The following is a 25,548-nucleotide window of genomic DNA, read 5'->3' on the forward strand; positions in this document are numbered from 1 at the left end:
GAGCTTCTCCATCTTTGACTGCAGAGTATATAATCAATCTGATTTCTCTGTTGCTCATCAGGTGATGTCCACGTGTGGAGTCGCCTTTTAGGTTGTTGGAAGAGGGTGTTCACTATGACCAGCTTGTTCTCTTGACAAAACTCTATAAACCTTTGCCTGGCTTCATTTTGTTCTCCAAGGCCAAACTTGTCAGTTGTTCCGGTCACCTTTTGACTTCCTACTTTGGCATTCCAGTCCCCTGTGATGAGGAGGACATCTTTTTTTGGTGTTAATTCTAGAAGGTGTTGTAGATCTTCATAGAAATGGTCCACTCTAGCCTCTTCTGCATCAGTGGTTGGGGCATAGACTTGAATTACTATGATATTGAATGGTTTGCCTTGGATATGGACCAAGATCATTCTGTCATTTTTGAGACTGTATTCCATTACTGCCTTCCTCACTCTCTTGTTAACTATAAAAGCCACACTATTTCTTCTACGGGATCCTCTTGAGTTAAATTCACCCATTCCTGTCCATTTTAGTTCACTGATTCCCAAGATGTCGATGTTCAGTCTTGCCATCTCTTGTTTGACCACGTCTAGCTTACCTTGATTCATAGGTCTTACATTCCACGTTCTGATGCAGCAGGGGCGTAGCTAGGGCTTTGGGGGCCTGGGGCCCAAGATTTATGTGGGCCCCCCTATGTGTGTGCACGCCGCCAGAAATAGGATATGATGTCACTTCCGCAGGATGGCCACCACTTGCGAGGGAGCCCTGCTGGAAACAGGAAGTGATGTAACTTCCCCAAAATGGCCACCACTTGTGGGGGGGGAAACAGGAAGTGGTGTCACTTTGGGGGCGGCACCCCCCCCAAGACGGCACTGCTGGTGCGATCTAGGTCATGTGATTGATAACCTGATTACCCCACCACACCATGTGACAGGGAGAAATGCCACAAGCAGCCTGCTGGCCCAGCTGTTCCCCTTGTGCCCTGAACCATGCATGCCAGATCAGACCACAGTACATCCAACCTTTCCGTTCAGCATAGAGGGCCAGTTGTCATCCCCCCGCCCCCCAAGGACTCAGTATGTTTCCACTACAACTGGGCAAGGTACAATTCTCCCTTCTCCACTTTAGTTTGCAAGCACACCAATATTGCAGGGGTTTGGGCACTCAGGCCAGAAAGTCCAAGAAGGATCAGAATACACACGGGCAGAAACAGAACTGAAATCAATGGGACTCACAGCTACTACCCAGCAAGCCCATTATAGCTACTAACTAGCAACCACAGATGCCTATACATCTGAATTTTTTAAAAAAATGTGTTGTGCTCAACTAGTTTAGCCTCTCATTTTAATAACTCATAACTGTAGCCAAATATGTTTATGTTAACAAGTGTGCAATGGAATGAGAGGGAAACCAAAACAGACTTTTTGAGTAGTCATTTGTGAAAACCTCTAGGGCTGCAAACCTATGCACTTTCTTAGAAGTATGTCCTATAGAATACACCAGGGCATGTGTAAGAGAAAGGAAGAGGGACAAAAGCATACGGCAGAACTTAATATTACTTATAAAACCGTTAATGCAGTACTACAAAAAGAGGGGGGATCAAATTATATTAACCAATAAGGGTGCTCTTATTTACCCCCCGCCATTTGCAGATTAGTTAATTTGGATCTGAAAACCTGATCTTGGTTTGGCTGGGTTTGGATGCTTTTCGAGTCCGCCCTCTAAATAACACCACACCAAACAGTTTAAGCAGTCGCAGGGAAAGTTTCTTAAAAGTTTAGAAGTGTAAACAGCTGTAACAATCTGATCGTGGGGAGAAGTAGGGGCTGAAGGCACATTCCGCGCCCGAAGGCAGCCGGGGCGCGAGTGTTCAGACGACCCCATCAGTCAGGAATGTTACGCCTGTCCTCGCCTGGGCAGCTTCGCCGCTCGCTTCCCAACTTGCGCGAGGATCCCGGCGGGAAGCAAGCAGGCCACGGCAGTGGGGCTAAGGGGACGAACTCACCCCAGCTGTGCCCGTCGGGGCTCAGAGCCCACCCAACCCCCCGCATCCCCCTCCCGCCCCTATTTCCCCAGAGAGCCGGCTGGAGCTGTCCCCCCTCACCGTTGTCCTCATCGTATCCCCAGTGCAGTATGGCTAGTCCCCTAACTCGAGGAGAAGGAGGAGGAAGGCAGTGCTGGTGAAGATGCAGATAGGTGTACGCCTGGCTCTCCACCGAAAGCCGCAGAAGAGGCGCCCAGACTCTCCAAGAGCCTGCAGGGACAAAGCGTGCCCGGGCGACCCCCGCGGCGCCCTCTTATGCACAGCGCCCTGCAGGCGCCGCACATGGCCGCCCGGAGACCCGGCCTCCAGAGGCCCCGCAGCACCCCCTCCCGAGATCTGATTGGCGCTTCTTTCCTAGATAGCAAGTGGGCACAAGATTCGGAGTCCTGCTGGATCGGAGGAAAGGTCCAGCTCCTCCAAAGTGGTCATCCAGAAGTTTAACAAGCTGCTTGTTAAAATGATGCAGCGCAGCAACACGGCCATTGTTCGGGACCCCCCTTGGCAATGCGGGGGGCCCCCCAGACCCCCCAGACCTGGGGCGACCCGCCCTCCCCGCCCCCCCCCTCCCTACACCACTGTGATGCAGTATTGTTCTTTGCAGCATCAGACTGTTCTTTCGCCATCAGACATATCCACAGCTAAGCGTCCTTTCAGCTTTGGCCCAGCCGCTTAACTCTTTCTGTGGTTACTTGAATGCTCTTTCCCAGTAGCGTATTGGGCACCTTCTGACCTGAGGAGCTCATTTTCCAGCACCATATCTTTTAGCCTTTTGTTTCTGTTCATGGGGTTTTCTTGGCAAGGATACTGGAGTGGTTTGCCTATTCCTTCAGCAGTGGATCACATTTTATCTGGGTTGTCAGCTGTGGCCTGTCCATCTTGGGTGACCCTGCATGGCATAGCCCACAGCCTCATTAAAGTGCACAAGCCCTGTCACCATGACAAGGCAGCCATCCATGAGAGGAGATATGCATAGATGTAATTTAGCAGGCAATTGAACTGGCTTCCTGCTACTTCCAAAGAGGAGGAAAAAAACCACACTTTTAAAACTCATAGTGGGGAGGGGTTCTCCACAGTTTTATAAGATAAATTGGAAGTATCCTCAGTACTTGAGGAAAGGACAAAGGAAAGGTCCCTTGTGCAAGCACCAGTCGTTTCTGACTCTGGGGTGACATTGCTTTCACAACATTTTCACGGCAGACTTTTTACGGGGTGGTTTGCCATTGCCTTCCCCAGTCATCCCCCCAGCAAACTGGGTACTTATTTTACTGACCTCAGAAGGATGGAAGGCTGAGTCAACCTCAAGCCGGCTACCTGAAAACCCAGCTTCCACTGGGGATCGAACTCAGGCCATGAGCAGAGCTTAGGACTGCAGTACTGCAGCTTTAACACTGCGCCATGGGTACTTGAGAGAGAATAGTAAACTTCTGTACCTGTGCTACCAAAGCACACATTTTTACTTTTTGCTAGCTGAGTGGTAGGAAAAAATAAAAGTTAAAGGTAGTAAAGTTTTGTAAATAAAATGTATTATTTGTACAGAATCTCACTCATATAGTCACAATAGGTAGAACTACTACCAGGTTTGTATACTAACCTAAGCTGTGTAACACTGAAAACACGGAGCTCTTTAATAATGTATCATCAATCACATAGCAACATCATTTGCATTTGCATTTAAATAAAAAGTCTTGAAATGTTATGTATTTCTACAGTATATGGAGAAATTATCAATTCTCCTCATGGTCAGATCTGTGGAAACTTAAATCCAGAGGCCGAAGTCATGAACAGACAAGACAGCTCTGTCTACAAACCTAAAAACTGTGCAGGTTTGCAGAAAGATCTGAAATATTTTTTTAAAGGAGGGTGAAAACTTCCCAAAATAATAACAGTGCCTATAGCTTTAAGAAAGGAAAGCGGAATCTCCATTATTGCTAGGCAGCTATAACAATACTGCCAGCTTTCAAACCTTGGTTTCTTGCAGTAAGGGGTGGGGGAGACCTATTCCAGGGCTGTTTTGGCGTTTGAGGGAGGACTCGACCAGTTGCTTGCTTCTGTTCAACTAGCAACATAACCCCAAAGGCTACTGTGACCAAAATTACTATAAAATCATATAACATTTATTACAAAAAAGACAGGCAAATTATACAGGTAAATATGCAAACAACATTCCATTAATAGAAAAAAACAGTCCAGTTGTTGTAAATTAAATTCACAGTGCTCCAGTAAATATCAGCAGATTCCATACATGTAGTTCCATTTCTGTAAATCCCATGAAAAATGTGCAGCAGGACAGCCAGTTTTCCAGTTCCTGTTTCAATACTTTCTTCAGGCATGGGATTATAATACTATTTCAAAACATCCTTGACGATATAATCTCAGTACATAAGTTTATGATGGACAATATGTCTCTTCATACATATTTCTTACAGGCTAAATGTTCAGCTGGCTCAGTTGGAACACCGGCTGTCCTGTTGCACATTTTGGGATTTATAGAAATGGAACATTACTACATGTATGGAATCTATTAATATTTACTGGAGCACTGTGAATTCTACAGGATTACTGTGAATTGAATTTACAACTATTGGACTGTTTTTCTATTAATGGAATATTGTTTTAATATTTGCCTGTATAATTTGTCTGTATAATTAATTTTTTGTAATAAATGCTGTATGATTTTATAGTGATTTTGGTCACAGTAGCCTTTGGGTTTTTGTTGCTAGTTTCCTAATTGTGACCTCTCAATATGTTGTTGCTTCTGTTCAACAGCAGCCACTCCACAAAAGCCAGTATGGCGCAGCGGTGAGAATTTCAAACCCAAGTTCAGATCATCATTCTCCCATAGAAACTCATTGGGTGACCTTGGGCTAGTTACACATTAACACTTGGATAAATTACATGCCGGTATACCAGCCAATTTGAGATTGTCAGTAATCCAACCAGTCCCCAATTCCTGATGTAGAAGTTCATTAATGGACATTTGGTAAAAAATAATTTGAAGTTAAAACTGTGTACTTCAGGAGTATTTTTAAACTATTTCCATGCTGCTTTGTGATATAAAATAATAGCAGGAAGCATTGTTAGACAGGAAAATGGAACATTGATTGGATAGATGGAGAAATACTCAACTTCAAGTTTACTTGGAATGAAGTTAGACTTTATAGCATAGTTCTATGTTTATTGGAAGCAAGGTCCAAGTTTATTTGCCAGTACATGTCTGTAGAATAGCAGTCTAAATTACTCATGGAAATTTATTAAAATCTTTATTTTTCCAGGTTTAACTACAGATCAACACATCATCTTTCATCACATGGATTTTATGAATTCTTAAATTGGTTTGATGAAAGAGCATGGTATCCACTAGGAAGAATAGTAGGTGGGACTGTAAGTATCAGATATAAATTTGACAGAACTCTAACAGTTGTAAATATGTTAAGAATAGAGGTCTTCTGTTACTTTTTTCCCATTTGCTTTTTGGATGTGTATTTAACAAACTGCTGAAATGATAGTTGTGGTCTATTTTAAAACTTTTCAATGTTCAGAGATGTTCAAATGGTTCCAAATAAAAGTATTAACTTGTTGCTGGACTTTCTCTCTTAGACTGCTGATCCGTTTAAACATTCCTTCATATACCACCCTGATATGTCAGTTTTATATGTATGGAGAATTTTAAAAATGTGTGTAGGTGGCATTCAAGCAGACTTGCAGCCTAAAGAGGTTCCAGTAGAGCAAAACGTACATCATTTGAATCTGCTTTTTGTGTAGTGCAGCCATTAAGAAGGAGGAGCTTTGGGACTGAGGTAGAAGCAAAGACACCTGAGGTGGCCACATTTTTTCCTGTCTCAAATCACATTACATTTGTGATGGATGACTTCTTCTGAGACCAAGCAATACTTTCTCATCTCTGGAAAAGAGGCAGTGGTTAAAGAACCACTGGGTGCACTCATTCTTTTACAACCTGCTTCAAAGTAGTGACATAGCATAAATTCCCCCTTTCCTCTCTACAGAGTAGGCTGATGGAAATTCCCTGTACAGTTAATTGGAGCAAAAATTGTATTATAGAAGTAGGTGAAGTTTTGGGTGGCAGCATGGTAGTGGCTGCCATTTTTAAGAATATCACTAAAACTGCCACTTGTGAGGCATAGAAAGATTAGTGCTTTTTTTTTTTTTTTTTACTTCCAGAGTTTGAGGCTTCCAGCACAACCCCAATACTGAGATTGTTATCCTGCCTACTACTGGAATAAAAATTCCCATAAACTAGAATTTTAATTCTGTATGACCATTGTTCTCTGATATTCCTGTTTCCCATTGCCACCCTCCTAAAGGTGGCCAAGAATGGTGTAAACCAGGGTAGTCTCCATTGATGTGATCTGCGCTAATAAATAAAGTTCTAAAATCCTGGGGTTTTTTTCCTGCTATAACTTGTATTATGGTATGAAGAATGATAGCTCTACTAGTTTCATAGAATCACAGAGTTGAAAGGGACCATAAGGGCCATCTAGTCTAACCACCTGCTCAGTGCAGGATCAGCCTAGAACATCCCTGTTGTGTTTATCCAGCCGCTGATTAAAGACTGCCAATTAGGGGGAGCTTATCCCATCCCTTCGTAGCTGATTCCACTGTTGAACTGCTCTTTGAAAAAGTTCTTGAGAATACTGCAAGATGTGAATGTATCCTGTAGAAATTTGATAAATTGTTACGAATCTCTGTACCATCATATACTTTTCCAATATTTCCAATATTTGTGATACTAGTAGTTTTAAAAGTCTCAAAACAATAAAATACTAGGATTCTTAGAATTTTATTGAAAATTCAGTTATGTGCTCAATAGTACAGTTTAGGAATAAAAATACATACACTAATCAAGAAAAAATACAAGTTGAATGCAAACATACAGGGCATCTATGGTTAAACTCTCAAATACTTGATTTTAAATGTTTTATAATTCCTCCCTGGGGCAGGGGCAGTCATTTTACATATACCAGTGGGACAAAGTTTGCTGCTATTATTGCGTGCTTTGCTTATCTTCTACCTTCTCTCCCAGCTGCTGCTGCTTCTATGTAGCTGGCATCTCAAACTGCTAACAGTTGGCCTTTTACGATCCCTATCCACATCAGCTATATGTCCGCTTGAATTTCTAAAGATAAGTGGTTTCATGAAGGCAGTGATGGGAGAAGGCTGGGCCAGCCTTCACAGAGGTCAAATTCTCACTTAGTATGTGTGAAATCTTTTGAATGCCATAATTTTGGTTTACCAAGGAATCTCTCATTATGGCATTGGTCATCCTTGAAATCCAGAATACATTTTTTTTTTGGGGGGGGGGGGTGTTATTTGCATATGTTGCTTTTTGATATGATATAAGTGCTGCTTGGTTGTCAGTGCTGCACAAGACATTTGACATTGTTAATAATTTAAATGTGTCATTGATGGTCACAACATTTTCAGTGTGAGTTCAGAATATAGTTTGCAGTGTGATTTTTCTCTCTCTTTCTTGCAGGTATACCCAGGGCTGATGGTGACAGCAGGCCTTATACATTGGATTTTAAATATGCTTAACATAACTGTCCACATAAGAGATGTATGTGTGTTTCTAGCACCAGTTTTTAGCGGCCTTACATCAATTTCTACTTTCCTGCTTACCAGAGAACTGTGGAACCAGGGAGCAGGGCTTTTAGCTGCCTGTTTTATTGCTATAGTACCTGGTTACATATCACGATCAGTGGCAGGATCTTTTGACAATGAAGGGATAGCTATTTTTGCACTGCAGTTCACATATTATTTGTGGGTAAGTAACTATTTTTCATTTACTGTACTTAACATTTATGGGTTTGAATCTTTAGATTTCTTCTCTGTGGTATTCAGCCAACAACCTCCCCCCCCCCCTAAGAACAACTATATACCTGGGTTTGAGTGATAGTTTGCTATTGCTAAAGACCTTCCTGTTAAAAAATTAAAAGGCTGTATTTTTCTATGCCAAAGACCTTTGAACAATTCACATCTGTGGCCTTAGTATTTCCTCCTTTTCATACTGGAGTCATGGCAAGGGCTAACTGATTCTATTGGGCATTAGCAAAGATTCTGTCAAATAGATGAGAGGATTAGCAAGGATAAATGTCATGAATTAAATAGTCATAAGCATAACTTTAGTATTACATAATGATTAAGTCAGACTTAATACATCACTTTTTCAATGTTTTGTCAGTGATTTAATGGGCCTTCTCTTGCACTGTTTTGTACACAAAACATGAATTCTTGTATGGATATATATATGTCTATACATTGGAAATTGCACTGTAATGGAAGGTCTTGATTTTGGAGGGATAGGTTTTATGGAATGGAAGTATTACGCGTTAAAAAAACCTTGAAAACCATTTTTGTCCTTTAAATAAAAATGAATCTATCTGCACACAACTATTTGTTACACTGTATAAATGGGATCATGAGAAGAGATGCTGGATGTTGTATAATTAGAATAATCATACTGCCCCCATTCGCCCTCTTTCACAGATCAAAAGGAAAATCTTGATTGTAAACTGGCCCTCAGAAAATTATGAATGAGCCTGATCCTCTGGTATCCTGTATTGTTTGTTGCCGCAGAAGTTAAAAGGTATGGCCACGATGAAGCCAAAGTTAAGCACTTTAAGCCCCACTGATTGTAATTGGAGAGTTAAGATCATGCTTAAATCTCCCATTAAAATCAGTGGGATTTTAAAGTGCTTAATTTTGCCTGGATTGTGTCCCTAGGCAGTGTAGTAAGCAAAAGGATGACCTTAAGCTGTTGATGGCTCCTGGATAAAGGCAGTGCTTCACATTATAACTGGTGCTCTTCTTGTATTTCCTGCAGCACATGCATGCAGCTTACAAGCAGAGACTGTATGTACATTCATGTTTTGCTTTCACATTCTGTACATGTGCTGTAGATAACAGGTGTTAACTTCACTATCTGCCATAATCGCAATGTGTAGTACTGCCCTAAAAGAACCTGCAGCTTACATAATTAACCTGGTTTTTCAGGAAATCATAAAGTGTTTTTCACTTATGTATCATCAGCTTGAGCAATTTGAGAACTATTTCACAATGTAGAAAAATCTTCCTAAACTCTTGTTGGTGAAATAAAATTGATAGCAGAGATCTTAACTGTACAGTTGGAAGGCCAGCATTGTTGAATCTTTGCAAAGAACACTTGAATGCAGTAATCTTTTAATTCAAAACTTTTTAAATAGTCTTGTTGTTGACACTACTAGAGATTGATCAAGATGGGTAGCCATTTTAGTCTGACTGTAGCAGTAGAAAAAAGCAAGAGTCCATAGCACCTTAAAAGACTAACAGAATTTGTGGTAGAATGTGAGATTTCATGAGCCAATGCTCAGTTCTTCCGATATAGCTAGAATGTGAGTCCATCTGTCCTAGATATTGGAAAATGGAATGATTTCAAATGTCAAATAATATTAGCAGGCAAATGACAATAGAGGGTGTGATTGGATTAGGTGTGATATGCAGAGAGGTAGTAAGCGTGGACAAATCAGCATTGGTAACGAGACAGGAAACCTAGGTCTCAAGTAAATCCAGGTGGATTTATTGTCTTAAGTTTCATTATCAGTTACAATCCAGCAGTCTCTCTTTCTAATCTCCCTTTAAAATTGCTTTGTAAGATAACTGCTACTTTTAAGTTAGCAACTGAATGTCCTGAAAGGTTAAAATGTTCCCACACTGGTTTTTGAATGTTGTGGTTTCAGCTATCAGACTTACGTCCATTAATTCTTCGTTCAACGGGCTAGCCTGTTTGACCAGTGTAGAGAGTGGATGAGTGGGAGTTGGAACTTGAGATGGTATGACAGATGTTGCTGGGTCCACTTATGGTGTTGCTAGGATTTATATGAGAGCAAAGTTGGCATCTTGGTTTCTTGCAGGCTTTGGTACCAGAGTACATATTTCATTTAAGTAATTTATCATTGTGTGTGAAAAGTTTATTTTTTTAAAGTTAGTCTTTAAGTTGTTACTGGGCTCTTACTCTTTTCTACTACTAGAGGTTGTTTTTGTTCTCTCAGAGCCAGTTTGGTGTAGAGGTTAAATGCGTGGACTCTTATCTGGGAGAACCGGGTTTAATTCCCCACTCCTCCACTTGCATCTGCTGGAATGGCCTTGGGTTAGCCATAGCTCTCAGCCCTACCCACCTCACAGGGTGTCTGTTTTGGGGGAAGGAGATAAAGCAGATTGTAAGCCGCTCTGAGTGATTCAGAAAGAAGGGCGGGATATAAATCTGCGTTCTTCTTTTCTTTTCTTTTTTACACATGATTAATTTCTGGTGAAATTTAGGTGAGAAGCTGTGCAGATGATGATGGGTAATTAATAAAGGTCCCAAACATTATTATGGAGAGCAATACCAGCCCAGCTTGTGACAATTTTAATTCACAAGTCTGAAGTTAAATTAGAATCTGAAAATGTTCACATTAACAAATGTGGACAACTTGGTCAGGTAACCTTGTAGCATGAACCATATAGTTTATATGGACATTCTACAATATAGTGGGCCTGTAAAAATTTGCGTTACCATATCTGATGTGATTCTCAAATCTGTGTTTCATGAAATGATGATCCAGATTACTAGACTGAGGGTATTGTGTGTTATAGATATATACATTTAAAACAACCAAGCAACCAGTCTTTTTTTCCAAAAAGAAGAAGCTTCTTTCAGAATGGTTTACAGATATGTGAGATTCTTTATTTTTCCTTGGAAAAATTTCTATTTTCATTTGGTGTTTCAGAAAATTAATTACAATGAATGGATGCCTTTGCCAGTACAATATTAGGGAAGTGTGGTGATTTTAAAGCTGTAATCCTTCTTAGGTGATATTCCTAGGAATTGTGAAGGAAAGAGAACATGCATGTTTTATTGATTAGTAAAGGATGGGTTGGGGGATAAAATCAGCTACATACAACAATCCAAATAAAAATCTAGTCATGAATTCACCTAATTGGGCTATGCAGGTCAAAACCAAGCTAAAATTCTGATTTGTTATATCCCCTTTCACAAGGGGGAAGGGATATTATAATCACCAGATACAGAATGGGCAAGTGATGGAACAAAGAGTGGCAGTGAAACTGCAGTGCCCAGTTTGACCTCTGTGGAAGAGAATTAAATTGTGTGAAAACAGATGAATAGACAAACTTGTCCACTCATGCACAGTTCTTTGGGAGTGCTAAAATGAGTATGTCAACAGTTTTCAGTGCCTTTGTTTCCCCCCCCCCTTTAATTTAGACAGTATAAGGGAAATACATAGTGTATTGTCATTACCATTTTACAGATATCATTCAAATAAAGAATCCACATAAAGCTTTGAATTTTTTCAAATATAAAATTTAAATATAAATATAAAATATTTGATTTTTTCTTTAAAATATTTCAGTTTAAGTATTTGTTGCTATAAGACAGAGTTAATATGAGTGCTTTAAAATTGTGCTTAATAAATGCAATACAGTAATCAGATAATGTTCTATTTAGGGCATTGGAAATTCTTCAGTTTCTTAATATTTTTGAAAATCACAGATCACTGGTGACTTAGGATACATGGGGGGGGCATGGGATGCTTAGTGATGCTAAAACTTGGGCAACAATTCAGGATAAGCTCCCAGAATCATTTGCAACCCCTGTGGGGCTTCCTGTTATGGCCAAACTCTTTGCCTTTGCCCCATGTGAGGCAAGCGGGAGCCTCACTGAAAGCCATCCATCCAAGCCCCAAATAGAATAAACACTACTAGCTGTTGTTGAGCTCATTGCCAGAGCCCTGAAGAAGACTGGCACAAATGTCACTGAATGGTGGGCAGCCTGAACCCTGTACGGGACAAGTAGGTAGAAGTAGTAGTGGGAACCTGCTATTTTTCTTCTTTTTCCTCTCCATTGGGGAGGGGACATGAGCATTTGAGGGGGGGGGCAAACAGAAAGCCCCCAGCAGGGAGTCCTGGGCAGCTGCCACTGTTGTCCATTTGTTGAGGTGTCCCTTGCTGCTCTGCTTCAAATTGTTCCGTTCTACTGGTTGTCCTCCCTCAGAGCTGCTTTTCACTCTGCAAAGTTCCAAAAGCATGCTCTCCCCCACAAATGTGCATTTGGAATCCCATGGGCAAGATTTGTAAAGAAACAGCAAACAATTAGAACATGAAATAATAAAGTATTCCCTGCCCGTCATTTACTGCTCTAAATCATTTACATAAATGGCTGTCCTTAAAGCAGAATCATTGCTTGTTTGTTTTTGGTTACTATACATTGTAACATACTATACAGGTTTTGACTTGCATGCATGATAGTAAATGACATTTAAAAAACGTTAATAAAATGTTTGTGTAGCTGTTACACATAAAAGCTGGATATCTCTTTGAACAGTAAAAAAGGCAACAACTTGGCTTCTTGTTTGAATCTCTTATAGGTTACACCTTTTCAGTTTTCATCTTTCAGAATTCAAAGTGGCATCTGATTTAGCAGAGTTTAGGCATTATAACAGTATGTCACGAGTCTACTAGAAGTTTTGCATCAGAGAGCCAGTTCAGTGTAGTGGTTAAGAGTGGCATACTTTATTCTGGAGAACCAGGTTTGATTCCCTGTTCCTCCACATGAAGCCAGCTGAGTGATCTTGAGTCAGTCATAGTTCTCTCAGAAGTCTCAGCTCCACCTGCTTCACAGGGTGCCTGTTGTGGGGAGAGGAAGGGAAGGTGGTTGTGAGCTGCTCTGAGATTTCTTTGGGTAGTGAAAAGCAATGTAAAAAAACCAACTCTTCTTGTGTGTGTGTGTGTAATATATATATTTGCTCCACTGAATGAGGGTTAATGCAATATCTTCACTCCATATTAGGCTGGAACTGATTTACTGAGGTAATGTGGCAGTGAACGGACTTACAGTTTTAACTATATTATGTTGAATAACCTTTTTCAGGGAATCCTGATGAGAAAATGTAAAGCCATTGTATAGTTCATATCCTTTTCTTACTATAGCTTACCAATTCATTTGCATGACTTTTTTGTTTCATTTTTGGCATTACAACTTGATTATTTTTAGGTGAAGTCTGTGAAAACTGGGTCAGTCTTCTGGACAATATGCTGCTGCCTATCCTACTTCTACATGGTAGGTAAAATTCTAAATCATATAGTCACTTGTTCATTTAAAGTTAACCATGCAAGGTCATTTTTCATTGGCATGCTATAATAGCTTTTATTAATCATGTTTAAAGGCTGGAACAGCCTTTTTAACAGAAACAATATACCGGCCATTGCCTTGACCTGGATAGCCCAGGCTAGCCCGATCGCATCAAATCTCAGAAGCTAAGCAGGGTTAGCCTTGGCTAGTATTTGGATGGGAGACTTCTAGGGAATACCAGGGTCACTATGCAGATGCAGGCAAGGGCAAACCATCTCTGAATGTCTCTTGCCTTGAAAACCCCAACTTGACAGCACTTTGCAACACCATACTGGCCATTGTTTGAAAACGCTGTCTTTATATTGTTTCAGCCGCAACAGCTGGCCTGTAGATTCTCTTTCTTTGTGGTGGTATGTTTAAAAGAGAATCTCATAACCTTCATATGCAGAGGCAGCAAACCACTGAATATCAATGCTAAGAGGCAAGATCAGGGAAGGCCTTGGCCTTTATATCCTGTTCATTTGGCCCTCCAGATCAATTGGTTGGCTGCTGTGTGAAATAGTAAGCTGGACCACTGATCTGATGATCCAGCATATTCTTATGAGCAGTGTCTGTGGGTGGCCTTGTATGTCTGGGTGCTTTCTCTGAATTAAGCAGATGACTTTTGAATAATGTGAAAATAAATAATAATCTTTGAGAATGTCTAGGGATTCCTCTTTTTTCCCAGAATCTGAAGTTAGTTGCTTATGCAACTTTCCGTATTCCTTGAGATGGGATAATTTGTAAAATCTTAAACTGTTCTCCTCCAACGAAAGTAATACTTCTGTTTTTGTTCATCTGATTATTTTTTTCTGATTCATTTCAGATGTACTTAAAATTGTGGCTGACTAGCAATAGATAGTGAAAGTACCTTTTCGTGCTACTAGATCTTCGGGTAACCTTTGGCACTAATTAACTTTTACTGATTACCCCTTTGATCAGGGGGATGAAAGTTTGGAAGGAAACACAGCAGGAGATAGTTCAGATCTGCGTCAGAGAAAAGAAAAGTGATAGTTGAGGTCTGGCAAAAGAGTGGACAGTTTGAAGGGTAGCTCTGCCTGGTAGTGTGACATAAGGGTTTAGTTTTACCACTGGGAGAGAATAAAATACCCAGTTTTTGTCTCTGGTAATGAGCAAACCTTGTACATTTAGTTTAACTCTTGAAAAAGGGGAAGCTGATGTAGGTGGAATCCTGTTTGAAAGAGAAGATTCAACGTAGTGGCTAGTCACACACACACACACAAGCCTTTTTTGGCATATATCAGATAGTAAATAAAACAGTGAACAGGTATAGAGGTAACAAGGAGAAAAAGTATGTTTATGTATATAATAATTGTTTAGATTTTTAACTATAAATTATGAAATGTTAATTTAATGCTTAATTTTATATTTTATGTTAGTTTTACATGTTGTAAGCCACCCTGAGCCACCTAGTGGGAAGGGCGGGATATAAATCTCAGATAAATAAATAAATAAAATAAAATAAATATGTCAATCATATACATCTAAACATTAAGCAATTGATCCTGAGTTACCAAACTTTAAAATAAAGCTAGTCACTAAAAACCTGTTTGTATCTGTAATCTTCAAAGAAAATTTAAACCACACTCTGAAACCATAACTAGCTTAAATTTATGTGTCTCAGTTAGGTTTCTCCTTTGACAATCTGGAGACCTGTGCTGCTGATTTGCTCTATAAAACCAACCTGTAAATAAGTAAATCTTTATTATTTCAGTACAACTTCTTCCTCCATGATCTCCATGTCCTACTTTTCCACTACAAGGCTTACCTTATGACAGTGAACTTAAAGCCATAAGTGAACTTGCTAACTTAAGAATATCTGGTAACTCGGGAAGGTTCATAGTTCAAAACAAACTTGATCTCCCCAAATCATTGGAGGCTGTGTGGGTGTCCTCAGTTGACAGGAAAGTTCTGTCACAAGTACCCTTTGGTCCCATCCTAACACAAGTCCTGTTTACAATTTGCACAATAGGACAAAGTTACATGGAAATTTTTTATATTGAAGGATGTTTTTAAAAGTATTACCTTTGGAATGTTTAAGCAGATGTTTAAAACTGTTTAATGTTTAAACTGTTTAATGTTTAAAACTAGCAGTCGTTTTGTGTAGATGTTTCCTAACACTTCCCCAAAAGGTCCAAAAATGCTTAATGGCATAAATACAAAAATCAACAATATATACTCAAATAAATAACATAAGAAGAACATAAGAACATAAGAGAAGCCATGTTAGATCAGGCCAATGGCCCATCCAGTCCAACATTCTGTGTCACACAGCGGCCAATATATATATATATATATATATATATATATATATATATATATATATATATATATATATATATATATATATATATATATATATATATATACACACACACACACACTGTGGCTAATAGCCACTGATGGACCTCTGCTCCATATTTTTATCTAACCCCTTCTTGAAGGTGGCTATGCTTGTGGACGCCACCACCTCCTGTGGCAGTGAATTCCACATGTTAATCACCCTTTGGGTGAAGAAGTACTTCCTTTTATCCGTTTTAACCTGTCTGCTCAGCAATTTCATCGAATGCCCACGAGTTCTTGTATTGTGAGAAAGGGAGAAAAGTACTTCTTTCTCTACTTTCTCCATCCCATGCATTATCTTGTAAACTTCTATCATGTCACCCCTCAGTCGACGTTTCTCCAAGCTAAAGAGCCCTAAGCGTTTCAACCTTTCTTCATAGGGAAGGTGTTCCAGCCCTTTAATCATTTTAGTTGCCCTTTTCTGAACTTTCTCCAATGCTATAATATCCTTTTTGAGGTGCGGCGACCAGAACTGCACACAGTACTCCAAATGAGACCGCACCATCGATTTATACAGAGGCATTATGATACTGGCTGATTTGTTTTCAATTCCCTTCCTAATAATTCCCAGCATGGCGTTGGCCTTTTTTATTGCAAACGCACACTGTCTTGACATTTTCAGTGAATTATCTACCATGACAGATAATTCAGATAAACAAAATACAGATTAGCTCCCCAAAACCATAAAGCCAAACAGATCATAGAGAAGTGCTATCAAATAAAACAGCTTTTCATTGCCTCTGGAAGGCCAAATCATGAACACAGTGGCACCAAGGAGACAAAGGATCCATAATGCTCCTGGGCAGATCGTTTTATTTGATTCCCTATCCCTGTGGAGTCTTGGAACCCCTGTAAGTCTAAACTTCAGCAAGTAGTGCTGCATCCATGACAAGGAGACCATATTCAATCCTCCTCCTTCAGATCACCTTCTTCCTGACTAGACTAAACTATATTGAGAGTATGACCTGTACAGTGGGTGGGGCCTGTTACTTCAGGAGACAGGCCCATGGTTGCCATGGAGGCCATGAAATCCTGAGCTGCTCCCAACATGGTACCCTTGGCATGGATGTTGAAGTCCCCCAAACAAGGAGCCTTAGGAGTCCTCAACACCATTTCTGAGACCACCTCCACAAGCTCAGACAGGAAGAAAGCAGTTCAGTAAGATCACTGATCAAACTATCCTGTTCTAACTGTAGACAGAGACTGTCCATCAAAGCTAAGGTGTCAGACCATGCCTTCTGCTAGAGGTGTGTGGAAAAAAATCCCTCTGCCAATGAAATAAACTCTTTCTTGTGGCTTTCCCTAATCATAAAAGTTAGGGATCCAAATTGCAGGTGGTGTCTTTCACAATTCCATGGATTTTTTCAGTGTATGTTAATAAAACCAACCTGAACTTGTCCATAAAACTCTGACAAGCAAATGAGTTTAACTCCTCTGGCACAAGATCCTATATCCAACTTGATGTCCAAATCGAATCAGATGAAAGACTTTGTTAGACAAGAACCTTACAAAAATGTCACAGTTAGTTGTCAAATTATTGTTGGAGTCAGATCTATGTGTTAAAAGTCTTGGGCTACATTAAATAGTTGAGGTGAATGAAGCTCAGCTGATTCATTGGTGATGAGAAAAAAACAACCTTGGTCGCCATTTAGGCCTGCCTGTATATAATTGGACAGTCTTGTATTAGTGACGCACAAGTTATCTCCCAATTCTGTTCTTTTTTTATAGTTACGTAAGCCGATTTCCTACTAGCGTTGCTGCACCCCCAGGCTTCTGTTTTCCTCTGGCTCAAGTGATCAGTTAACTACCAGTTGCTCCACGGGCGCATTTTGAGCTGCGGAAACTCCAGTTCCCTGCACTGTTTTGAGATGCTGTTTTTTCAGGATTACGTTGCCGCACAGGGAATTGGAGGCTGCCACGGCTCGGAATGTAATTGGTTGGAAATCAGTTGCTTGCTCTGAGGGAAACAGAAGCCTGGGGGTGGAGCAGCACTAGTGGGAAATAGGTCCTAGTAAATCATGGAGCAAACAGTCTTCTAAATGGAAGCAGAAGCCACCAAGAGTGACTTTGTCTTTTGCTCCAGGTAGCACATCATTTCAGGTGGACATAGTACCTTGCCGAGATTCTCAAAATTCTCCAGAGCATTCTGGAACCTGATTGATTCTATTAATCGTGAGTGCAGCCTAAACTAAGTGATCTACTGCCCTTGCAAGAATAAGGAGGTAGAACCAACCAAGCATTCAGGAAATAATGATCAGCCCGTTGCAATGGCTGAATCTCTGTGTCCCCACCCCAGTGAGATCACCAATTTACCTGCCCAGAACAGAAAAGAAGATAATGTGTGTGTCCTTCATATATTGGGCCCAAAGCAATTTGGGATGTTGTCATGGTGTCCCCGAAGGCCTGAGTTGGGGATGCACACGGGCAGTACACAGACCTAAGTTCCTCATGGACTGGGGTCAGTTCGCAGTCTGTTTGCCTAGTCCATGTATTTGCAGTTTTGATAGACCACCCATGGACTGCAACTTTTTAAAGTGGTCTGTTTGGTCCATTGGAGCAGTCTGTGCAAGCTCAGGAGGCATTTAAATGCCTCCTGGGCTCACTGGCGTCACACCACAGTAGTGCTATCACACCCCTGCAGCACAATCTAGAAGTGGGCTTCGGGAGGCATTTAAATGCCTCTTGAGCTCACTGGTGGTGGTACAACCTAAACATGCCTTCTGAATCCACTTCTGGGTCCCCACAAACCTGAGGAACCATCACCTGGTTAATAAGCTGGAAAAGTTCGTGGAAGTTCATGGTTCATGGAAGTTCATGGTTAATAAGCTGGAAAAGTTCGTGGAAGTTCATTAAAGCACATCATTAAAACATAGGACAAGATTATCCAATAACAGATAACACATTCGGTGCGATCACATGAGCTTTTGGCCCATCATAGCCACCCCTAGCCTGGATTTAATGTGTGCAGTCACATGCACATATCTGTTCCACATGCCCCACTCATTCTTACCTCATCTTAGGACAGCCCAGTAACAGTTTAAGTAGCCACCAGGAACTTCCCAGTGGCAAAGTCCTTGTGGCACTTCCACGGCGCATTTCCTGCCATCTAAATGGCTGGGGGCACTTCATACATGTGCAGGAGTAGTGTGATAGCTCCACTCTGTTCATGTGCACTCTGTGCCTCAGCTGCCAGGTGGGTGGGCGCCATCTGATCACTGTGGCATGTCTCCAATGGTATCAGCTTTTTAAAAGCTGAGGGACTGCCACAGGTAAGTCCTTATGTGATTGCACCCATAGTCTGAGAATGCCCTTCTCTGTATTGCCAGCTGCCTAATTTCAGAAGATAATTAAATTCAGAAACAAAAAAGTTTTCACCCGCTGTGGAAGACAGTGATAGAAGGGAACAGGCAAATATCCCTGAGGAGGGAGTTCCCTAATTTTGATGCCATGGCTAAATTCATTGGGAGCAGGTTGCTTGCCATTAAGTTTGCCATACCTGAAGGACTACCTACTCCTGTATGAACCTAGCTAACCACTAGGATCATTTTCCAAAGCTTCTTGTGTCCATGCGTTTTGAAATTAGCCAGTTGACAAACCCAAATATGGGCCTGGCAGTGCCCCATGCTGGAGAGATATGCCAGAGATATGCTAACCTCTAGAGCAGTCACAGTTGCAGGAATGAAAGCAGCTTGGTTTGAAAGTGCTGGCTGATGGCCAGCCATTACAGCCAGTAGATGTTGCTGCTCCTATTGGGGTGGAGGCTTCCTACCTCCTCATCCATGGCAATCTTATGTCCAGAAGTTGAGCATTCCAGCAAGTAGGCAGCTGAGGGAGTATTAAAACACAGATGTAAAACTGAGGAACCAAAGATGTCACAAATTCTCTTCCTCACCAGTATGGGGGATCAGTATAAGTGGCTTCAGCAGAGGGAGCAAGAAGGCTGAGCTATCCATGCCAAAGGTTCGTCGTTGTTGTTTTAAAAAAACAAACACAAATATCTTTTAAAGATAATTTTATATCTTACAAGTATGTAGTTTTCTGTAGTGCTATAACTGGCTAAAGAGTAAGATTGTGTAAAAATAAATGGCAGTACTTATTTTGATGCAGGTAGGGGTTACACAGTGCTGCTAATTGGCAAGTCAGTTAATGGTGTATTGCAATCTCTTCATAACCATGAATGAGTCTCTGTGTGGTAGTATTTCAGGGTTTGTTGTATCCCTTGAGTGAGAGTTTGTCTCACTGTTTCCCAGGTTCAATCAACTACTGTTCAGGTTTTTCAGTAGTACTTCAGTAATTCTTCTGTAATGAGTTTATTCTGAAAATTCTAATAGGACCAGTTCGGCAGTGTTCTGTATAGTCACAAAAAGAGACTGTGTGTTAGTTGAGTGACTAAATTCATGGAGCCCTCTAAACAGCAAAATAAAATGATTTGTGTTCTGCTTGGAAAATTGCATTAGAGAACGATATATTTTTGAGCATTTTATACCATACCTTTCTACCAATATCAATGTCCAAGATAGCTTATAAAACTATGAAAACACTTTAAAACATAAGAATTCAAACTTTGTAAAAAAGTGTGGGGGGGGGACTGTGACGATTCCACCCTGCACTTTTTCATCTTTGCAAAAGTGCTGCAAGACTGGGATGAAAAAGCTAGCAAAATTCTTCACTCCCATCTTGGGGGATAGCTTGGCTACTGTTTCTTTAAGAGTATTGTTTATATAAATAATTTTTGCATAGCCAGGTTTAAATCCTCACCATGCCTGAAACTTTCCTGGGTAACCTTGGACCAGTCACAAGCTATCAGCTTAACCTACTTTTTAGGGTTATTGTGAAGATAAATGAACAATATAAGCCACTTTGGCTCCTTTTGGGAGAGAATGGTGGAGTACAAATGAAGTAAATAACAGCCTTCTGTGTGCAGTTTGAGTCTTCTTTCTCCCTGAAATGTTTCCTGCTTGGTTCATACAGACTGGGAAAAGAAATCATTGTAGAAGAGTCTTCTACTATGTGTTCCTTGGGATATGCAGCGTGCTCATGTTGTGTTTATGTATAAAATAACATTGACTTAGAACTAGAATTTGAAAGTGCATATTCTCTGACTCTTATTATTTAAAAAAGTTTACAACGTTCTTATTCTGGTTATATTTACAATACTCATTTTTCACAGGTCTCTGCATGGGGTGGTTATGTTTTCATCATCAATCTTATTCCACTGCATGTGTTTGTGCTACTGCTGATGCAGAGATACAGCAGGAGGGTCTACATAGGTGAGTGTTCTGACATTGGAATCGTTTGAGTTAAAACTGCTTTTTATTCCGTCCTTTTCTCAGACTGTGGAATTAAATTCTGTGATTAATGTTGTCCAGTCACATGTATTCCATTGATCATAGAATAGAACCAGTTGATTTGACAATCCCATGATATAGCATTATTTCTAAACCCTAGTGCGGTTTTCTTCATTCCTTGTCAGCTTCAGTCAGTTATTGGCTTTAAGGTGGGCTTTTGCAGAAATAGCATAAAACTTTTTTGCTGTTCTCTTAGTGAGAAGGGCTGTTGTTTGTACAGGGTAAATGAACTCCAAGTCATGTTTAAGCAATGACCTATCTTACCTGCATTTAGTAGCTAGCTTTACTATCTGGAGCTGGTAAACAGGGTAAAATGTTTACAGAATAGAGGAGTGTTTGCCCCATAATTACTATAGTAAATTTGAACAAGTAACCAGGATTGGGTCAATCCCTTTATAGCTTCCAGGTGAAGTGCAAAATAAATGAAGCAAATCCAAATAAACATTTGCCAGCTTTCTGTCATAAAACATCAAAAACCCATATGACTTATTTATTGTTTTTTTCTAAGCATTCATACACTAATAAAAGAAGCTAATGGGGCATAATATAATTGGTGTAGCACTTAAGATCATTTAACATTCATAGAACATTCCGTAAAGCCAGGCATGGTCTTTTTTATGGCTTTAGTGAATGAATGTACTGGGCATTTATTTGACCTACTTGGCATCATAACTACAATGCTGACTAAACTCCTGCTGACTGCTCATGCATATTTGATGCAAAGTTATTGATGTTGACTTCAATTTGATTTCTTTTGCGTTAGTTTTGGAATATTACACAACATCTATTGTAAACGCTTAGTTGTAATACGGAACAATGCTGAACAAGCCCCCTCTGAAAAACCAAATAAGCTACATGACTCAGTCTGCAGTGTATTACAGTCTCGTAAATGTAGACATTTGCCAACGTAGTATACACATTTTAGGAATAATTCTAGAAAATAGGTTTAGGAAAATCTAGAATCCAGCTGCATGTGAATAACCATGATTGTAGCATGGGATGGAAGTTATTGAATATCATAATTGGATTTCAAACCATGCAAACCTATATCCTACAGTTTAAGACCAGGGAAAGTTTGCCCATCTCTAATGGACATACATGTTTTGTTCAAGAAACATATAAATTTCAAAATGGGGAACTTGATTTAATCAGTGACTTAAATCAGGTCATTTAAGTCAACCTATTCTGCTTCAAGCTGCTTCTACTTCCCATCATTAGAACAGCTGTGGATAACTTGAAGCATGTATCTTAATAAAAGTTAATACAGCATTTCTGATTTTTGCATTCATTTCTGGGACCAGTGTTGCCGTTTGTCCCTTCCTAATGAGGAAAGTATCAAATTTAGTGAAAGACTCTTAAATTCTATATCATATTACCTCAAAAATGGATACTAGCCAATAATGATCTAGTCCTACACAGACTTATACTTTTCAAAGCACTGTATATTCATTTTTCTTCCAGAGAATAAATGTTATATAAGGGGATAACTGGCTATCAAAAAGGGGCAGATCCTAGACCAATACCATGATTGTAACCATGGCTTGTATCCTACAACATCTACAGACAATTTATGAAACCGAATTTTCACACTTCCCTGCTGCTGCTCCTGAGCTCCATGAATTTATTTTCCGGGAGTCAGCTTCAGGGGCAAAGTGGGAGGTCTGCTGTGAGAGGGAGTTGTCACCAGTCAACCATAAAGTATAAGAACCTGTTCACTGGTATGTAGGCCTGATTGAGTTTAATAGGATCTGCTCCCTTGAAGCATGACTAGACTTGCAGTCATAGAAAAACAAACAATAATATTGTAAAAATTGCTCTTCCATTATGTATGTTTCTAAAATACAATATAAATAAATAAACAGTAAAACAGTAGCAACTGATGCTGCCTGGTAGGTAAAATGTATGTTGCAACAGCATATTATTGGTTTGCTCTTGCTTATCGCTGTAGGTTTAAATTCTTTTTTAAATAATGTTTTCCCCATTTCTGATCTGAATTCTGTATTCATATGTGAACATAATGGCTTTCCTATGTTTGGTTTGTAAAGAAAAGGAAAAATTATTATTCTGAGGTGCCTCATGCACTGTTTGAAAAGATACAGTTGCCCCTTATTACAGTTGGCCTCCTTTAAAAAAAAAAAGGCTGCCATATGGTCTACAATGGATACTGGCCTTGCTCTCCACGTCCTGGCTGACTAGTCCCATGAATTCAATTTTCTGCTTCGTGCTGTATGAATCTACAACAAAGCAACTTTTGATTCAGTTGACAGGGCAATGTTTGGCTTGCCTGAAAGTGGAGTCTGTTACATCAGATATGAAATCTTTGTGTTGCTGCTGATGGACGCCAAAATGTTTGCTGTTTGTTTTTCACAGTCTGTCATTTATCAAAATGCTTTATTAATCTTGCAGTTATTATTAGCACAGACACTTCTGTGTTCATAGGAGAGCCAGTTTGGTGTAGTGGTTACGTGTGCTGACTCTTGTCTGGGAGATCCAGGTTTGATTCCCCACTCTTCCACTTGCAGCTGCTGAAATGGCCATGAGTCAGCCATAGCTCTCGCAGAGCTGTCTTTGAAAGGGCAGCTTCTGGGAGAGCTCTCTCAGCCCCACCTACCTCACAGGGTGCTTGTTGTGGGGGAGGAAGGTAAAGGAGATTATGAGTCGCTCTGAGATTCAGAGTAAAGGGTGGGATATAAATCCAATGGCATCTTCTTATATTCTTCATATAGTTAAGCAGTTTGATTCCAGGCCTTTGAACATAGAATCTGAAGGAAAAGATGGATAGCTTATCCAAGAACATCAGATATTGATGCCATCTTTCTGAAGCCATAAGAAATTCCCAGATGTTTTTGATGCATAGCCATGCCTATCACTCCATCTTTCTGACTGATTCAGCCAGGGAGAACAGTTCTTGACTTTCCAGAAGTAAATTCTGGGAATGGTGCCCCTGCGTAGAATTTGAATGTTGTTGAAAATAAGCAAGACCAGCTCTTTATTTTGCTACATCATCCCAAGATATTAAAACACAGTCAATATCTGATGTTCTTGGATAAGCTAGTTGATTAGTTTGCTGATGAGTGATGCAAAGAATTGTTTAGTTCTGCTAGATTTTAACTAAAATATGTGAACCAGCAAGAACAAATATGGAGATTTCTGTTGTAGCAATGCTTCCAAAGCTATGGAGCTGCCAGCTAGTGTGAACTCTTAACCCCCTGTGAAGTTTGGAAGAAGTCGAACTAGTGTCCATTTTGTAACTGAATCAACTTACAAACACTATGCCAAACGATACAGTTCTGTCCTGACTGTTGTCCTTCAGGTGTCCTTTTCAACGTTATGATATATTATGAATAGTTTTCTTACCAACTAGAAAAACGTGCCTTAGCTTACAGGAATGAAATAGTGGGTGAACCACTTTGACTCCAGACTGCAGGGTAAGGATTAAATACAGAGGTGGGAGTGCTGTGTGTGCTTCTGAACATCTTGTTCCAGCCTTGGTAAACTTACTTGTAACAGGAGGCCTCAGTTCTTTATAGACTGTGAAAAAGGAGGGGCCTTCAAAAGTAACTAGGAAGCCATTATTTTTAAATACTTACGTTAGACAATTCTGAAGGATGTGGGAGAAGAATGGAGCAGGTCTGTAAATCCTTCACACGACCAGACCTTAAAACATGTTAACATTTTCACACAAGCAAACAGCTGTAAGCATGATTATAGTTACATAACTCCCTTGCAGTTAGCAAGATGCTATTAGGTAGGTACAAGAGATCAAAACAATAAAAGCTGCTGTTAAATGCCACAGGATGGCAGTGTTGCAGTAACTGACATTATGAACTGCAAAACAGTAGCAAATTGGATTTTTTAAATGTCTGATGTAAATGTCCTGGTTAGATGAACACAGAGATCTTATATACTGTTGTTTAAATTTGCTTTACTTGCATTACACACCTCTGCTCTTCCCAGCACATATCTAGTGGCTGAGATAAATATATTGAGATGTCCCTGTATAGGAGGAAGGAGGGAGACAGGTACTCGTTATGTTTAATCTTGATTATATTAAATGGAGCTTTATTAAATATAGTCCATACTTGTATGTGCTAGCATTATACTGTATTCCTGGCTTAGAGGCATTATCCAGTATATTTACAGCTGAAATCTGAATTAATGCATTAATAGTTGGAGAGACAGTGTCAGAAATCTATTTGCTGTGATTATATTTTCAGTCAGTTTTAAGTGACACACACACACCTGTCCAGATGGGGAATGGGAAGAAATCATCTGAGTTCATTGAGGACCAAGAGAGCTAAGATAAATTTGGTTCTAACTGATTGCTCTGGTGAGAAATAGGATGTGGGTATCCAAAATATTGGACATTACTTTGGGGACTAGTACTGTCTGTGTGCTTCTGCACCTCCCATAATACTTGTCCAACATGTTTGTAAACTGGCCATTACAAGGACAGGTTCAGGCTGCAGTTTTCCCTGCTACTCCATTGCATGGAGTAAGATATGATAAAACAATCTACTTGTTTTGCCTGTGTATCTGGAGACTGTCTTAGGAATATTTGTCCCATTTTTCCCCCACACTTCCCTGAGCACCACAAAAAAAAGTAGACCTTTGAAGAATTTTACATCAATAATATTCACCAG

The 25,548-nt window shown here is 40.1% G+C and overlaps 1 protein-coding gene across 1 annotated transcript in view; it reads left to right on the forward strand.

The window, feature by feature from the left end:
• STT3B (STT3 oligosaccharyltransferase complex catalytic subunit B) overlaps window positions 1-25,548 on the forward strand; it is a 61,177-nt gene that overhangs the window by 17,160 nt on the left and 18,469 nt on the right. Inside the window, exons 2-5 of the mRNA XM_060248826.1 lie at window positions 5,305-5,413; window positions 7,527-7,814; window positions 13,077-13,142; window positions 20,728-20,827. Coding sequence (XP_060104809.1) covers window positions 5,305-5,413; window positions 7,527-7,814; window positions 13,077-13,142; window positions 20,728-20,827 — 563 coding nt within the window. The remainder of the gene's footprint in view (window positions 1-5,304; window positions 5,414-7,526; window positions 7,815-13,076; window positions 13,143-20,727; window positions 20,828-25,548) is intronic.

Source organism: Heteronotia binoei, chromosome 10, assembly GCF_032191835.1.
Source record: "Heteronotia binoei isolate CCM8104 ecotype False Entrance Well chromosome 10, APGP_CSIRO_Hbin_v1, whole genome shotgun sequence".
Taxonomy (NCBI): Eukaryota; Metazoa; Chordata; class Lepidosauria; order Squamata; family Gekkonidae; genus Heteronotia; species Heteronotia binoei.